At 38.1% G+C, this 19,194-nt stretch overlaps 1 protein-coding gene across 1 annotated transcript; it reads right to left on the reverse strand.

Moving 5' to 3' along the window:
• Positions 1–17: 17 nt before the first annotated feature.
• LOC106076158 (acetylcholine receptor subunit alpha-like) lies at positions 18–19,152 on the reverse strand. The gene is made up of 8 exons (XM_056006669.1): positions 19,089–19,152; positions 13,802–14,231; positions 12,083–12,213; positions 9,684–9,801; positions 8,041–8,202; positions 3,540–3,669; positions 2,577–2,749; positions 18–1,425 (listed from the first exon to the last, which is right to left on the reverse strand). Exons 2-8 carry the CDS (start codon positions 14,048–14,050, stop codon positions 1,111–1,113), a joined length of 1,278 nt encoding a protein of 425 aa, XP_055862644.1. The 5' UTR covers positions 14,051–14,231; positions 19,089–19,152; the 3' UTR covers positions 18–1,110.
• Positions 19,153–19,194: the final 42 nt, after the last annotated feature.

The following is a 19,194-nucleotide window of genomic DNA, read 5'->3' on the forward strand; positions in this document are numbered from 1 at the left end:
TCTTCTCGCCAAATTTCTTTCTCTCTCTCTTTCTCTCTCGAATAGCTTCTTAACCTCCTCTAAATGCACTTCCCTAAACTGTCGCGTCACAAGATCTATATTTGTATGTCGGTTCTAGATAATCGAGGTACCAAATCTACTAATATATTTGCATTGTAACCTTTCAGAGCCCGAAGAGAGGTTATTAATGAATAGAGCAAGCTTGAGATCACGGGCCATTCTCAACATAACGTTTAACACTCATACATCACTACACTCATACACCACACATCACTACACCACATACATCACACATCACTGATGTACACCGTAAATAATTTAGAATGAGAGCAAAAAAAAAACATTTTGTAGAAAAAAACTTTTTCTGAAACGTCTTGCTGTAAATTTTTTGCACTACAGTAATCTATTGAATCACTACAGTAATCTATTGAATCACTACAGTTATCTATTGAATCACTACAGTAATCTATTGAATCACTACAGTAATCTATTGAATCACTACAGTTATCTATTGAATCACTACAGTAATCTATTGAATCACTACAGTAAGCTTTTGAATCACTACAGTAATCTATTGAATCACTACAGTAAGCTATTGAATCACTACAGTAATCTATTGAATCACTACAGTAAGCTATTGAATCACTACAGTAATCTATTGAATCACTACAGTAGCCTGCTGCATCCATGACACTTTAACGTGTATGAGAGAGCTTTGTATGATTTGAATGATTGAATTTGATTGTTTGATAAAACACCAGTGCAGTAAGCAACAGATTAAAAGACGGACATTTTCACACAATGCCAAGCGAAGATCTTAAAAAAGAGGTCATGACCATCTTTGCCGGACGTCTGATGACCCAAACAAAAACATTTTTTTTTAATGCAAATAGGCTGATGACAAAGTAAAATAGAGTAATGACACCACATTTAATTACTATAAATAGATCTAGTTCTGCTTTTCTTCTAAGTCTATGTCTTAACTGTGACAATATAGACATGTCTTCGAGATCTAGATCTATGTCTTGACTATGACAATATTGACATGTCTTCTAGACCTAGATCTATGTCTTGACTGTGACAATATAGACATGTCTTCTAGATCTAGATCTATGTCTTGACTGTCACAATAAGACAGGTCGTACCGCCGACCCACACAGCGAACACTAGTAAGAAGGCGAATGTGTTGATGCGGTTGCTCAGACGACTACAAGCAGGCATAACTCTGGCGGGAACACCACATCGACAGCTCTGCTGTGAGGAGGAATCCTGGGAAAGCTCGTGGGGTTCCGGTGTCGCCGAGAAAACATGTTGAGGTGACTCTCGGACCAACATCTCAGCCTTGAGGTGGAGTTTCTCTTCATAAGCATACAGCAGATCTTTTGGTTTGGAGTCTCTTTGTTGGACTAGTATCCTAGACATTTTCTTCAACGAAAATTGAGAATATTAATTAAAGAATTGATTCTTAGGACAGAAAGCTAATGAAACATTAATATTTGATTACATTGCACTAAGACAAAGAATAATTCTGTAAATCTACAAGTCTGGAAAAAGTACTGTAAATTGGTAAATAAAATTTGCACTATTTCACAATGGAAAAAAACCCAGTGAATATCGAAGATCGATATCTGTTTTCTTTTTTCTATATTCAGTATTTACTGTTATATTCAATATTTAGTATCAGGGCCGGAAATAGGTAGCTGGAGGCACCGGGGCCGGATTTTTGTGGAGTCCCCTACACTTTTTCGAAAGCTTTAATAAAGATCCACTTATACATGAGACTATTTATATCTAAAAGCACACTATAATCTGGAAGTAAGAAAAAGGGTTCTTGTACAATTGAATATAACTTTCCTTTTAAACAAATATATATACATGGCGCATCTATCGTTCAATTGCATGCTCGGTGATTCTGTGAAATGATTTTGTAGACAAATGAGCGGAAATGGGAATGTGGGGTAAAAAAAAAAAGAGCAATCTTAAATTAGGGGTGGGAGTGGGGACTTCAACAGGGTAGGGCCCATGACACTCGAAGGAGGTTGGACCATTCGGATGTGGGAAGGACGGGTAAATTCGTGCAGCCGGAGAGGAATTGGAGCTTACTCTTACGAACGTTTTAGGTCAATCTTGTTACAGATGCTATAAGAGGAAATGTAAGGAGTATGTATCTATGTATGTCCCGCATAGAAATCAAAACTGTTTGATCAATCTTGATAAAGCTTGGCATAAATATTCCTTAAATCATGACGGATAGCTTATTTTATGTTCAATGTTGGGCCGCAGGTCATATCTGGCTAGTTCGCTATTAGAATGTCTCATTATTTTTTTTAACATGCATTGGTAATAATGTATGAACTTTTATCATTATATCTCTGTGGGATTTTATCTATAACCCAAATACATTTTTTTTCTCTAGAAGGAAATCGTCTGCTTTCGCTACCTACCAATTGTTAGCACTTGATGCTAGGTTTCCGAGTAGTGGTGTAAACGATATGATGTGAAACATTGCTTTAAATGAACATTTACTGTTTCAAAAAAGGTCTCACATCGCGACAGAGTAAATTGTGATACATTACCTCCTCCCAGTTCTGCAGCGCCACCACGATGATACACAGGAAAACTATCACAGCCGAGTTGATGATAAGCAGGAACAGATAGTAGGTCACAAGGGGCAAGGGCTGCGTGGACCTGGGCAACATGCTGGACACAGTGGACAAATACATGGCCTGAGACAGCAGGATTGTTATACCTGTTACAAAGAAGAAAATAATGAATATAAGATTGTGTTTTTGTGAAGGAAACTGTTTGCTAAATACAGTGGAATATGTCTATTAATATTAAGGAGTCTGAAAAGGGAACCTCGATAGTGTTCTTGGAATCCTGAACCAAAAATATCCTTCTTTGCTGCAAAATGACAAAACATATAAATAGCAAAATAATTACTCAGTTGCACTGACATCAGGACTGACCTTCACGTTTTGTAATCACCAGCACTGACCTTCACGTTTTGTAATCACCAGCACTGACCTTCACGTTTTGTAATCACCAGCACTGACCTTCACGTTTTGTAATCACCAGCACTGGCCTTCACGTTTTGTAATCACCAGCACTGACCTTCACGTTTTGTACTCACCAGCACTGACCTTCACGTTTTGTAATCACCAGCACTGGCCTTCAAGTTGTATACTCACCAGCACTGACCTTCAAGTTGTATACTCACCAGCACTGACCTTTACGTTTTATACTCACCAGCACTGACCTTCACGTTTTGTACTCACCAGCACTGACCTTCACGTTTTGTACTCACCAGCACTGACCTTCAAGTTGTATACTCACCAGCACTGACCTTCACGTTTTATACTCACCAGCACTGACCTTCACGTTTTATACTCACCAGCACTGATCTTCACGTTTTGAACTCACCAGCACTGACCTTCACGTTTTATTTTCACCAGCACTGACCTTCACGTTTTATACTCACCAGCACTGACCTTCACGTTTTATACTCACCAGCACTGACCTTCACGTTTTGTACTCACCAGCACTGACCTTCTCTCCCGACTCTGCTGGAATGAGGAAGACGAAGAGGTTGAGGAAGGAGATGAAGGTGATGGGGATGATGAAACCCAGCATGAGGGAGATGGGGCGCCTCTTGAAATGTACGTTGATCTGCGGGACACAATGATGGCAATTTATCTTTCTATGTAAAGAAGTATATTTATAAACAGTAAATAGAGTTGAAATTGAGTGTTTCTATGCCATACACTTTTAGGTAAAAAAAAAACCATTACTTTATCGGAATCAATACTTATTAGTAAATGTGTTTATACTTTTTTGTTCTGATATAAAGTCTTGATTACTTTATGTTCATTTGAATTGATGGTGGAAACATCGAGCTTTCATTTCAATATATAGATAGAAGGATTTTCTTTCGTGTTCATAATAGTTACATTGGGCTAGGTGGATGAGTGGTAAAGCGCTTGGCTTCCGAACCGACGGCGCCCGAGTTCGATTCAAGGTGAAGACTGTGATTTTGAAAGGTGAATTTTTAGACACCCTCGTAAACCGTTAGGCATAGAATCAGTGATCTATACATCAACTGCCACATAGATCGAAAGGTCTGAAAGAGGAACTTTACTTTTAAATAGGTACTCACCTTCTTAGTTTTTTTTTCAGTAACTTCGTTGGTTAATTAGTCCGTTGAATATTTAAATTGTTTCTTCAATTACCTTTTTAAAATTTATATTACTTCTAGGTAAGAGGCATTAGAATTAGATAAAACCTTGTCCAATGGCATTTAACGTAAGATGCACATCGAAGCAGAGATTAGTTGAAATTACTAGTCACGACCAACGTTAATAAAAAAAAAAATAGTTCCGAAAGATTGTCTCATTTGACCACGTTATACGTTCTTTATAGGTTTTGTTTCAATCCTTTTACCGGAAGTTTCTGCCAGGTTTTTATTATTTTGGTTTCGTTAACAAACCTTATGATCAATGCACAGATCTAATCAATCACTACGCACTTAACTCAAAGTGTGACCTATTTTCAGATGCTGTAGACCAGGACACTACGGCTAAACTGCACTGCTAGAGTCGGGTGTCGGTATTGTTTCACTCCTGTCATTAACAAACTCTGATAAAAGTGTTGACACCATTAACACCACGCGGCAGCTCTCAATACTTCGTTACAGGATAAATGTTACACTGATCAAATGTCATTGGGTCGTAAAAGTTAATGGATGAATTTGTCTAGAACCTAAACGCGATTTTTTTTTTACACAGAATAAATAAACTTTAAAAAAAAGTGAAATAGGAACTGCTATTTACATGTTCTTTAGTTTTGATTTCTTTACAAAAGGGTTTGAACTTTTCTGGCACCGTTATGGGGGAAGGGTGTGAATGTGTCAGGCAAAACTTACCGAACAGTGGCGAAGCAATGTAGGCCCTAACCACAGGAACGGGTTCACTACCTGTAATTTGTGTCTGACAGAAACTAAATGTAACCATTCTGTGTGTATCAGTATATTTACAAACATGTATCCCAATCCAAGTATTATTTTTTGCAAGTAAATATTGTATTGTCATTATACTTCATTCAAGGACTTGGCAGAACTTAAGTCATTGGTAACATGCATGACTAGATGCATGACGCGTTGGACGTAATCATCTTCTTTTTCGTTGTAACGTCTGTATTTTATAAGATAAGATAAGCACAGGTATTATAACGTCTTGCCAACTCTAAATGCATGAAATTGCGCTAAACAAAAACAATGGATTAAAAATATTTCAAAGGGCACTCATTTATTGTTGTTATTATTGTTATTTATTGTACCACAAGTTTAATTACATCACTGATCCAAACTAATCATTAAGATAAACAAACAAAAAAAACTAAAACAAATAAATTCCACTTATTAACCAATAACACAGACTAAAAACGCAAAATACCTAGGTGTTATAATACATGAAAAACTGTCATGGAATCCCCATATTGATGAAACTATAAAAAAAAATGAAACAAAGCCTTAGGGTTTATTAGAAAAAAGCTCTATAAATCAAATAAATCAACTAAAATGTTATTTAACCTTGGTTAGGCCAATAAAAGAATATGCATTCTCTGTTGGCTATAAGATAAGATAAGATAATTGAAACAACTACGCGTAATATAAGTTTGTGTTTTTTTTAAAAGTGTTTTAAATGTTTTTGTTGTTCTCTGTCATTGTTGATAGCACTCAAGGCATATCAAAAGTTGATCAAATTAGCATTCGATATTGTTTCGTGATCTCCGATGACCCAAAGTCATTGTTTCTCAAATACATGCAGTGGCGTAGCTAGGGTGGGGGATGAGGTGGGGAATTTGAACCCCTCTCCCGGGCCCCCAAATGAATGTTTTTTTTTACATAAATAAATAATATTATGCAATCACAGGACCCCCAAAGAGGTTAAGCCCCCCCCCCGGGCCTCCGAATGATGGATAATTCCTTGCTACGCCCCTGATTACATGACTGATTTCATAAAAGATATTGTCAACGTGTTTTAGTCTTTAAAGCCCATTTTCTTTCCTGGTGCCATCTTGGGTCTAGTCTCTTCTTACCTAGATGATGCTTTCATAGAATATTGTTCAGACATGGACTCCTTCATATCAGCACATCGATTCTGTGTTTAATACATTTGGCTGGGTTTTTTTTTTTAATCTAATCAACATTTTATCCTCAAGTTTTCCTAAATTCGTCTCGGCATGCATGCTATTTGTCACGTGCCTCTAACAGTTTATTCAACAGTGCGGTACGTCTCCAAGTGGCTATTGATACAAAATTATTGAAGTTCTATGACATAGTGCAGGCTGGCTTCACTTGCTGTTCATTCCACTGAGAGAGAAACAGACACACTTTTAAAATAGATGCTCTGATTTCTGAATTTGCTACTCGGACAGAAAAATATAATTTTAGTAACCCTAAATGTTAGATCTATTTACTGTTAACAGACGGACATTGGACTAGATTATAGTTTTTATCATAGATATGTTTTCGGAATGTAAATGTTTATTATAGGAAAAAGAACTCAATACATTTTTATTTGCTCAATATAAATACCTTTTGGTTGTTGAATACTGTTAAGTCGTTGTATCAACATTGATTTTTAATTGTACGGAGCTACAACTATATCAAACGTAATGACTTACAGAAAAGGTACACTGCTTGCATTTGGAATGTCTTTTGGTAAAGACGGCGTTACATACAGACTACTCTATTTTATTTGTCAGATACTAAATTTGTCTTACTGGTGAAGGGCGCACAACATATTCCGGAACCGGGGCCTACAGGTTACCTGCTACGCCACTGATGATGCACACAATAATTGTGTACAAGGAAACAAAAGAATGACTCCCATTATGTTAGTCTCTATGGAACCTCGGACAGCTATCTGTTTTCTGTCTTTTTTTCGACAGTAATAACTTATAACGACCCATAATATTAGATCAATGTATTTAAACAGGTAAACAAATACAGTAATATTACAGCAAGATATCGCAGTTTAAAAGCAACAAACATATTTTATCTTGTCAAGTACTTTCACAATTCAACTGTTCATCCGAATAGACTATATGTTTTATATTCGTTGCCTAATACTAAACACATTACGTAGTCTTACACTGGATTGAAAACTTAATTACCCAATCATTTACATACTACAGTAATACGTTTTATATTAATTTATTATGTGGCATTTTCATAAAAAAAAATAATTAAATGGTCATAAATATACAGCCGTTGTTGATTACATTTATTTATGAATTTGGAATATTTAAGTTCATACAGTCGACACATAATTTTTTATTTCTTTCAAGTGTCCTTATAGCTTATTGGTCTTGGGTCCAGGAGCATTGAACCGAGACCAATTGTTATAGAAGACATGACCACTGACCTGCAAATCTGCAACCTGTGAACAGTTTAGAGCAATAGCTGATTAGCACGTCACAGGTCTGACGTCAGAAGTATTTGCGAGGGCCTATTAACAGTGCGTGCGTGTTTTCGTGGAGGATTTGTTATTTAATACGCTTCGCGGGTGGTGGGGCCGATAAAGCAGCAAAGAGCCTGTTAAGTATTTCAAGATTGAATCAAGAAGCCGCAGAAAAGTCAGAGATCGTGTCTGAGACAAATTTCTTCGTGGGAGGAGCGGGGAAAAAAGTAATACTAGAATTTAAGGGCCAAAATTATGTACAAATGCTTGGGGGGGGGGGGTGCTGTCAAGCAGCAATTCCAAATCAAGTGAAAACTGGGCTAGCATTACGATGCGCAGTTCTAGAGGGAGAGTGGAGATAGAGAGAAATGAGAGAGAGAAGGAGTGAGAGAGACACGGAGAGGGGGAAGAAAGAAAGAGAGAGCCGCGGGTCTTTCCACGTCAAGGTCTAAGTTGGAGAGCATTATGCTTCCCATGGTGCAATAAAAGGAAGGGGAGGTCCCAGAGAAAGAGAGAGAGAGAAGCTCTGGCATGCAAAATATATATATATATATATATATACATTTTATGAAATCACCTGCAGTCCAGATCTGTTGAATCCATCCACGAGATAATTTATTCGACTCATGTTGACCTCCAACAGGATCCACTCTGAGTTTTCCAAATACCTCTCTCTGCTATTTTGGTTCAATTCGTCAAGAAGTTGAACTGTATCCGCTTGGTAACTCATGGTCATCAGCTAGAGGAAGGATGAACGAATGCTACTTTTTTTTTCTCCTCCTAAGTAAAGATAAGTATAGTAATATTTCCCTCAAAACTTTCGGATCTGAGAGTCTTTCCATACCAAAAGTTTGAAACTCGATCCCCTTTAAGCTCAGACATACCCTGCGCAAGAAAATCTTGTTCAACACGGTTTGTTTTTTGAGATGTTACTTGTATATGCCTGTTTATTTCACATTGTGTTTGTTAAGGACTGTCGCGAGTTTGGTTTATAGATTAATATGTGCTCTTTTATATTGTTTACTTGTAAAAAGAAAGCTCCACATTTCTGTTTAGAGATGAATAAAGTTTGGTTTATAGACTAGTTTGTGCTATTTTATATTGTTTACTTGTAAAAAGAAAGCTCCACATTTCTGTTTAGAGATGAATAAAGGTAACATGTCACCTATACAAGCAACGGAAAGTTCAAAGGTTACACAAAGAAGAAGGTGAAGAAAAAAAGGAGAACTTGAACTACGACATCACCTACCAGTGCAACATCTTAGAGTTAGACCATCTAGAGCAGCGGTTCTCAACCTTTTTTGCTCGGCGACCCCTTATTATAATCTCCCGCTCTGCCGCGACCCCCACCGACACAGCACTTTAAGAATAGACAATAACAATCCATATTTTCGATGGTCTTAGGCGACCCCTGGCAAATCGTCAATCGACCCCCAAGGGGTCGCGACCCACAGGTTGAGAACCCCTGATCTAGAGGATCTTTAAAGTTAATATTGTTATCCTGTCTTTACATCGCTACCCAGAGTCATGGGGTTACGCACCCCTCCCAGAGCATGCCATAAGCATTCTCTCTGGCATTTCTATATGTAGGGTAAACACATATTGGAGCCCAGAGCGTTTCTCAACTGCGATGTCCTGACAAAAAGGGGGTGGGCGTGGTAGGTAAAAAAAATAATTTTTATTTCATTGTTTCAATTTTAAACAAATAACATGACATTTTCCCCAAGGTTTAATTTTTTTAAATATTTCAAGACATATAATTCGTTTCGTATTCTAACGAGGACGATTTAAGATGTATAGCAAGAGGCGCCTGCAACAATATCGACTCCAAACTTTTGAAGAACACATTTAACTTTACGTTCACACCGATTGACATTCACTCCACTTTTACATTCACACCACTTTACATTCATACCATTTTACATTCACACCACTTTACATTCATACCACTTTACATTCACACCACTTTACATTCACACCACTTGACATTCACACCACTTGACACCACTTTACATTCACGCCACTTTACATTCACGCCACTTTACATTCCCGACACTTTACATTCACACCACTTTACATTCGAACCACTTTACATTTACACCACGCTGCACTCCAACCGTAACATTAACATAATTTACAAGTGTAACACCAAACAGCTGGTCTATTTGTAAATTTTTCAAGCCACTAGGACATACAAATATAGTATTTCCATTTTGTTACCTTAATATGGCAAACATGGTCATCTACTGGATACCTGCTCAGGTCTAAACTACATGAGGTGGCCAGTGGTCCACTTGCCGTCCAGGACACCTGACCAGTGTGGTCAACTTGAAGGGGACTGTGCGTGATTTGATATAATGTCATTCAAACATCATTAATTGTTTTGTGCTTTACTCAATAATTTTTTCGTTAGTCAGAAAGTAACTAGACTATGTTAAGATGATTTAAACTCAGAAGTTTGGACAAGCTGAAATAATCTAAAACAAACTTTTCGAATACACATTGAATAAAGGTTGATAGTGATTCTAGCCGGACTTGTATATAAATAAATGATTTACATCAGTGGGGGTGGGGAGGTGAGTATGTTAAATTGATTTTTTAAATTTACAAGCTAACAAAAACGAAGGTAAACTGCCCACTGGCGGATCCAGAACTTTGGAGTGGGGGGGGCGATTTTTTTCCAAACCCTAACCCTAACGCCCAGTAAACCCTAACCCTATGCATAAACGTGCGTACAGCATATATACATATATTCGATATATGAGAATAAAATAAGACTGTTTCTCAATCTTCAGAGGCCTTTCTTGCAAGCTTGGGGGTCTGGGAGAGCGCTCTAAGCTTTCTCAGTGGGGTTCGGGGCGCAGCCCCGACACCCAAAAGCGTTTTCTTGCATTTTTCACTGCATAAACGCATTCTCCTGACATCTACAGCTCATTATTTATTAGTTATGTTCGGGGCCAAGCCCCGACTCCAAAAGCGTTTTCTTGCATTCTTCACTGCAGAAACGCATTCTCCTGACATCTATAGCGTCTTATTCATCAGTGAGGTTCGGGGCGAAGCCTCGACGCTAAAAGCGTTTTCTGGCATTCTTCACTGCAGTAACGCATTCTCCTGACCTACAGCTCATTATTCATTCTATTATAAAGGACCTTTTGAAAAATGGGGAAAAATAGTCTAATATGAATTTATAGTCCCTTAATACATTGCTAATACAACCGATTCGTTCTTTAAAAAGATAAGATACCCCACATATTTAGATTAAGGCTTTGAGGATTGCCTCCGCAAAAAAAAATTCGATTAATAATATTCAATAGAATTGAAGTATAATTGTGAGTTATAGTCCTAAATTTATTTAACTAGCAAAAATATGAGATAGAGTAAAGGTTGGAAAAGATTATCTGGCTTTTGAACTCATCTCAACCGTGACTGTTATATTGAAAAATTTCGTTTGAATTATAACTTTTCCAAAGCAAAGTCTTTCTTAAAATAGTTATGATAAATTCATGTGAAATTACACAAACTCTGTCTAGAAAGGGGAAGGGAGGTAAAATGAAAACGATTAATCGTCTCTCATTTTTATAATTTCTGCTAATGATTGCATTTTGCATTAAAGAATAGGGGTTGGGCGACTCGATATACGAATTTTCTTTATAGCGTATATAAATTATATTAGTGACAGATTTCTTACTATAATACAAAAAGAAAAAGTATTGGTTTGTCCGAAGGGGGGAAGGTGATTGCATGTATCGCACTTCCACCTGTTTATATTATATAGATATTCGACTAATTTTGTTCATATACAATGATTTCTCCATAATTGTAGGACCGCCCCCCCCACTCAAAGGGTTTAGATGGGAAGGGCAGTAGAGGTATTCGCTCCTCCCCTTCCAATCGGCCAACAGGTGAACGACATAATATAAAGACCGGTTAAAATACCAATAACAAGTTTTAATCATATAGATATTTAATTAATTCTGTTAGCAAGCTGTGATTTCTACAAATAAATAAGACCGCCCCCCCCCACTCGAAAGTTTATGGTGGGGGGGGCGGATTGATGCCATCGCCCCATCCCGACCCTACCAAATCGGCCAAAATACTAGAAGGGGGGGGGGCGAATAAATCTTAAAATAGGTTGAAATATAAATAATTAGTATATATTATTAACATAAGTAATAAATTCGTATACAAATTGTGTGCATTCTATACTAGAATTCGTCCGCCACCCCCCCCCTTCCCAAAAGGGGGGGGGGTCGGCCGAGAGGGGGGGCGATCGCCCCTACCGCCCCCCCCCTCCTGGATCCGCCCACAGTTTGCGAAGTTACAGGTCAATGTTCAGGCCTTCCAGGACGATTGGTCTCTCCTGAATACCCCCTGAGACTGGGCAAACAAAAGAGCCCTAGCACACTGAACATGCTTAATGAAAAGTGTGTCTTCCTATTTTATAACACACATCTTGGCCATTTTAGCATTTTAAACATTTTTTTTTTCGTTCAAAATGACTTTTCTAATTGAATTTTTTTTATCAAATAAAATAAATAAATAAAAATAAATAGTAAAACAGGAAAGCTCAGTAGAACTATTTCAGACTATTTCACTAAGATTCTCATTCAGTCACTCACGAGCTGTCTTCCTTGTAGAGCTCACGTTCTCCAATAGAGTTCAGAACAACCAACCTTGGCCTCCACAGGTCCGATCGCCCGGCAGTGATCTGGTGCACTCCTCCGTACTGACTTGCGTTCCAAACCACAATCTATGACAGGAACATTGGGTTTTTTTTAACGTAACTAACAAAATGTAACAATATTTAACCATTTCTGATGGAATGCGCTTAAAGCGTTGTGAAGTTAAATAGCAGAGAGGTACAAACAAAGAAGGCCTTTAACCCTTCCTTTCTGATTACCGTCTTTGGAACCTTATTTCAAAATGATCTGATTAGTTTATACCAGTGTTTCCCAAATTTTTTCCTTAACGGAACACTTCGCACATTGCTTTTTTTTTTAGAGAAATTAATTCACGTTGTGGCCTACTAGTTAATTATTCCAGTAGGGCGTGGAACATTTATTCAAGCCTCGCGGAACACCAGGGTGTCTCGGAACACAGTTTGGGAAACACTGGTTTTTTAAATATATTTTATTTTACATGTATGGGATATTTAAAATTAAAAGTTATAAGTGAGGTCTACGTTTGTAGAGCAAAAGTGGACAAACTATTGAAAGAAGACATTAATGCAGTCAAAAGATCTCGAAATTTCTTTCGATAAATTATAAATATAAAAACTTATCTTTGAATGTTATCTCTAAACATATCTATCATCATCATCATCATCAAACTATATTTGAGTGAGGGCTTGAGAGGCTCAAATCTTCTCTTGCAAAAGTCCTGGACAGAAACCCTGCTGTCTTGCGTAGTGCATATATGTCACCATACAGGTCAAGAATTTTGGGTTTCCCAGACCTGTCGAGATCAGCAAGTCTAGGGCAGTCGAAAAGAATATGAGACACGTTTGCTCTTCTTTACCGCAGCGGGGGCACCGTGAATCAAAATTTGGCCAAAGCCGTGAGAAATATGAGCCAACAGGACAGTGGCCTGTTCTGCACTGTGCTATAATAGCCTGGAAAGCCGTGGTGGAGGCTGTGCGGTCAAGGCGCCTCATGCGCTCCCAGACTCCACGGGCTTTTTGGGACATGTCCCTGCACTCAAACTACTTTCCGTTTCTGCTTTTTGAATTATAGCCAGAGCATGATGAAGACTCGCAGCCTGTTCGGTGGGTGGTGTTTGTTCTGCCAGGTTGGTCCAGGTGTCTGCCATAGTGTTGCCAGTCACACCCATGTACCCACTGCATTATTAAAAGGGTGACATAGCGTTGCTTTATGTTGTGTGAGGCCATAATGACAGTGTCAATATTTGGGGGCCATGGTCCAGAGCTTTGCAAAGCCTGTAGTACAGGTTTTGAGTCAGTGACCACAACAATCTGTGTTGTCCTCAAATGTCCCTTGCCGAGGTGAGAATCAATGGCTTTTAAGGCTTCAGAGACTGCAATGGCCTCCGCATCAAAACTGCAAACAATAGCACATGGTCTAAAGATTTTGACTGAGTCTTTCAGAATTTTTATTTTACCATGTCTATAAAAAATTATGTTTCAAATTTATCTTTAAACTTATCAGTTCAAAAAGTATCCTTCAACTTATCCTTCCTCAAAACTAAATTTCAAAACTTAGTCTCAAAATTAAGACTCAACACTTAGTCTCAAAATTAAGACTCAACACTTAGTCTCAAAATTTAGTCAAAAACTGAGTCTGAATACTTAGTCATTAAACTTATCTTACAATCCAACCTACCTCGTCCCTCCACATCAGATGGAAGTAGATATTGTAGGTCACACTCTGGGACAGCTCGCTCACGTCCACAATGCTCAGGATGGAGTAACCCACGGTCACTGTGACCACTTGACTCTGGTCCAACACCGGCCTGACGTCCACGAAATGACCGCTATGACGATCTAGCCTGCTGTAGATGTCCAAGACCTGTGAGAAACTCTGGCCTCCCGCACCGCGCAAGACGTTCAACAGTAAACAGAAAATCCACATTTTTCTTCGCCTCGTTTATGTAGAACTTTAGCAGCAATTTGTTGTTTATGTACAATTTTAGCTGCAATTTGTTGTTTATGTAGAACTTTAGCAGCAATTTGTTGTTTATGAACAACTTTAGCAGAAATGTGTTGTTAATGTACAACTTAAGCTGCACTTTGTTGTTAATGTACAACTTTACCTGCAAGTTAAATTTTAGCTAATAGTTACAAAGTCGGAACTTAAATTGTGACATTTTTTTGGATCAAACTCGAATGACAATTTGATATGGAGTGTGTGTGTGTGTTTTTTTGTCTAGTGTAATACATGACCTATGACAAAGATGCTATTTTGAGAAGGGTATATTGCATGCATGTTTCTTGAAAATCCTTTTATCTAGTGATTCAATTAGTATTTGATAAATGTATGCACTGGTAGAGAAAGCCTGTAGGTATTTTTGACTAAATGTGAGCTTATTGTGCTTATAAACAAAGATTTAAAGCTTTTCTTCAAATCTGTATCCGGTTGCACCTACAATTTGTAGTTGGATTAGTTATCTGAAACTCCAACTTAACACAGAATTATGCAACACAGCCGAAACCAAAACTTCTAACTAAAAATTCAACAATTTCAAATCCACTGAATAAAATACATTTTGTTTAAACACTACCCATTCTTGCATAATCTATATCTAGTAATTTTTTTTCCACGTCGGTATAAGATGGTTGAAATTATGACAGAAACAATGTTTGAGACTAACAGTGTTTCTTTTATTGACCTGGTAACCCAGCCACGTGACACTCCAATCGCTAACCTGATTGCTGCTCTATGGCGTTAATTTATTTTGTCAAGGTAATCGATTCGTTTATACAAACAATTGTTTAATGGTCCACTCGCTGGCGTTGACACATGGCATCGCTACACTCGCTGGCGTTGACACATGGCATCGATACTTTGAACAATTGATACTCGGTGTACTACAAATTAAGAAGTCAACTTCGTTTTTAAAAGACGACTATTTAGGAGAGCTTTAACGGTTTGGTTGGCATAACACTTTTTGTCATATTGATATATGGTTTTCATCTTTCTTTTAAATATTAAATTAATTTTTGCTTCAATATAGATTTGTAGGCCTAGCCCATTGAAATTCCTGCGCCTGGCTATGAAGGTTAATTTATCATTTTCGCGTGGACCAGTTCGGAAGCTTTTAAATGGCATACTAATTGATGCACGCAACATTTTAAAAAAAGAACACTAAATATTAAGTAACTTAGTTCAATGACCCCATGACCCTGCATCACTCGAAACTTCTACTCTTACCACATAATGAGGCCGCCTCAGGTTTGGTTACAATAAACGTCGCCATTTTTTTGGGAGGCGTCTTGTGACAAGTTTTATCGAGAATTTATTTGGCATCAAGACTGCTTAGCAATACTGAATCTATTGTAGAGAATCTAGTGTAAACAAATGTTTTGTAAATGAATTTATTGTAAACGAATCTATTGTAAACGAATCTATTGTAAACGAATCTATTGTAAACGAATCTATTGTAAATGAATCTATTGTAAACGAATGTATTGTAAACGCATCTATTGTAAACGAATCTATTGTAAATGAATCTATTGTAAACGAATAGGCCTACTTAAAATGGCTGATTTCGCTTTAATACATGTCTCCTATTTGAGTGATGAAATAGAGATTATATTCACAATCCACTTTATACCGTTCCATAATTCTACCATAACTATACTGGCACTACAACACAGACCACTGCTGCTTACTTACACATAAGCATGCAGTATGTTAACTATGGGAGGCGCGGTAGCTGAGTGGTAAAGCGATTGACAGGGCCTGATTTAAGTAAGTAGAGGCCTTGGGGCAGGATGTGTGTGGGGGCCACTACCCCACTTTCGAAAAAAACACTTAATAATAAAATACACATAAAAGTATGCCATATTTTAGCAGAAAGAAACAGAAGTATTTATAAATATAATGTCATTTTTCATCTTTTAAAAAAAAAAGTTTTAGTACAAAAAAAGTACATTTGTGAGTTTGTGGAGGGAAAGGCCCTGGTATGACGCACTATCGTAAATCCGGAGCTGCCTTAATATATTCCGAGGACGCTACAAGCGGACACTTCTTAATCACGACAGTGTGCCAATTCTTAGATTTCAAATATTGCCGATAAAAATGCGAAAAAAAAATAGTGGAGCCCTTCTCTCGTGGAGACCCAATTGTAGAATCCCCGCCTGCCCATCCCTGAATCGGGCACTGTAGATTGCCTTTCGAACCATAGAGTCCCGGTTTCGAATCCTGGTGAAGATTTCAGGGCACCGCCCATCTCAAATGAGGAAAATAAAAAATCGTGCTTGCCACACAATACCCTCGTTAGCCATTGTCCACAGAGACATGATCATTACATCATCTGCTAGACTATATTGATTGGAAGGGCTGGAAAATTGGAGGGAAGTGGTGGGGGGGGGGCCTCTACTTTATTCAATGAGATTTAGTCGTAGCAGTGTTTCAATATGTTATCTAGTTCTTTTACTGTTTTTTTTTTGTTTGCTGTTTATCTGGGTTTCTTTTGTTGCTTCTGCTTCTGAAGTATAATGGATCGCACCTAACAATCAAACAATCAAGCCACTGCATTACATCTCCACTCAGCCTCTACTGGGAACTGAGTTGAAAGCATTACTTCAGAGAACTGAAAAGATTGACGGATTCCACATACGTGACGAACTAACAAGCTAGAGGCAGCAGCTATCTATCCACTTAATAAGACTGCATAAAAAAATAAATTAATGAAGCACACTCATCCATCACCGTTGAATATATTATCTGTGTTTTTTTTCACCATATTGTTTTAACAAAAATCAAATTGATCTAGATTTAAATATAGAGTATCGGGTCATACCGAAACCATTTGTTAAAAAATGCCTAAACACTGACCTGCAACGTCACAACATGTGGGCAGTTTATACCAATAGCTGTGACTTGTGACGTGGCAACGTGCTATTGGTCTGAACCGCCCACATGTTGTGACATCGCAGATAAGTGTTCAGGCCTTCTGTAACGATTAGTCTCTGACATACTCAGCTTGAGGTTTAAAGAAGACAAGAGTCAGACTATGAGACGGAGAGAACAAAGCCTGACACAGGAGGACAAAGAGGAAGACAAAGCTTGACAAAGGAGGACAAAGAGGAAGACAAAGCTTGACAAAGGAGGACAAAGAGGAAGACAAAGCTTGACAAAGGAGGACAAAGATGAAGACAAATCTTGACAAAGGAGGACAAAGAGGAAGACAAAGCTTGACAAAGGAGGACAGAGAGGAAGACAAAGCTTGACAAAGGAAGACAAAGAGGAAGACAAAGCTTGACAAAGGAGGACAAAGAGGAAGACAAAGCTTGACAAAGGAGGACAAAGATGAAGACAAATCTTGACAAAGGAGGACAAAGAGGAAGACAAAGCTTGACAAAGGAGGACAAAGAGGAAGACAAAGCTTGACAAAGGAGGACAAAGAGGAAGACAAAGCTTGACAAAGGAGGACAAAGAGGAAGACAAAGCTTGACAATGGAGGACAAAGATGAAGACAAATCTTGACAAAGGAGGACAAAGAGGAAGACAAAGCTTGACAAAGGAGGACAAAGAGGAAGACAAAGCTTGACAAAGGAGGACAAAGATGAAGACAAAGCTTGACAAAGGAGGACAAAGAGCAAGACAAAGTCTGACAAAGGAGGACAAAGAGGAAGACAAAGCTTGACAAAGGAGGACAAAGAGGAAGACAAAGTCTGACAAAGGAGGACACATGAAGACGAAGCCTGACAAATAAGAGACACAAAGGGAGACAGATGGGCCCACTGCGGTCGCATAGGTTGCAATGGCATATGGCCGGCCCTGCAAAATAGCGGCGTATCTTACGCCATGGGTAGACTATCTATATATATATAATTCTCTTCATGGCTCAAGAGTTGGGACACCAAGTAAAGGAAAGATCACTCTTTTATTTCTGCAACTCGGACTAGAGTTACCCTACGAAAAAAAAAGGGGAGAACAAGTAGTATTCACCCGTCACAAAATAGCAGGGCCGGTCTTAACCGTTGTGACCAAGAAGTCAAGGAAAGGTAACTCTTTTTTTAATTTCTACCCCACGTAATTTTAGCGGCGAAAAAAAGAGAGGGGAGAAGAGAACAAATAATCTACTCTGTATTCACCCGTCACTAAATAGCGGGATGGACTCAACCGTTGTTGGACCCTATCTGAAACGGATTCCGCGGTGCCAAGTTTGGGTAGGGATACGGATAGTAAGTGAAATTTAAGAGTTTGTATTAGAAATCCGTTTTGCATTTTATTCATTCTTTACTACGTACAGAACTACTTTACGAGCCTTGCGTGTAGCGAAGTCATACAGTATATCATAAAATTTTTATTTCCTACCTAGATCACGCTCAATAGTAAGAATTACCAAATGTTTCAATCTATCTACGAGAATTGTTGACCTTAAGTAATCCTTCATTACTTTGAGGCGCGAGAAGCTTTTTTCACCAGATTCCAAAATTACGGGATAATGCCGTTTTTTTTAACGCGCGTATGATTGCCATTTTCCATATTAAATGACACCCCCAAAATGATCATTTTGTCTATATATTTCATGAGATTTGTATGAGTTTTCAAAAGATTTTAATAATTTCCGGATATGACCCGGACTTTTTCGTATATTTTGCAATTTCAGGAGATTAAAGGAGCTCCTGGTAAATCAGGAGGCTGCGGGAAACCTGTTAAAAGTTATAAAATGGTTTTATTTAATAATTTAAACCTAGAATTAGCGCGGGTCCTTTGAAAGTACTGGGCCCACTGTGGTCGCAGTGTCACCGGTCCTGCAAAATAACGGCGTATGGTACGCCGTGGGTCGACTAGTATTCAATAATTTAATACAATTGTAAGTTTGAGACAATGATTTTTTTACGTTCAGACAAATACCAGTAGTCAGATAAGAATTATTTTAATAATTTTCCCACACTATATAGCGAATTTCTTATAAGTGTTCCTAAAGGAAGCCTACCTTGGCATGTGGACTACACCTGGGCCTTTACTTGCCTATGTGCATGCGTGATACAGAAAGCTGAGATAATATCACGTGACCTAAATAATCTATCTTGTCAGGTCTT

The sequence above is a fragment of the Biomphalaria glabrata genome, chromosome 12 (genome assembly GCF_947242115.1).
Source record: "Biomphalaria glabrata chromosome 12, xgBioGlab47.1, whole genome shotgun sequence".
NCBI lineage: Eukaryota > Metazoa > Mollusca > Gastropoda > Planorbidae > Biomphalaria > Biomphalaria glabrata.

Coding starts and splice junctions, on each gene's coding strand:
- LOC106076158 (XM_056006669.1), bottom strand. CDS start 14,050: ATGTGGATTTTCTGTTTACTGTTGAACGTCTTGCGCGGTGCGGGAGGC. Junction 2,750..3,539: donor GGGAGAGAAGGTCAGTGCTG/GTGAGTACAAAA, acceptor TCTTTGTAACAG/GTATAACAATCCTGCTGTCT. Junction 1,426..2,576: donor CGCTGCAGAACTGGGAGGAG/GTAATGTATCAC, acceptor TTTTCGTTGAAG/AAAATGTCTAGGATACTAGT.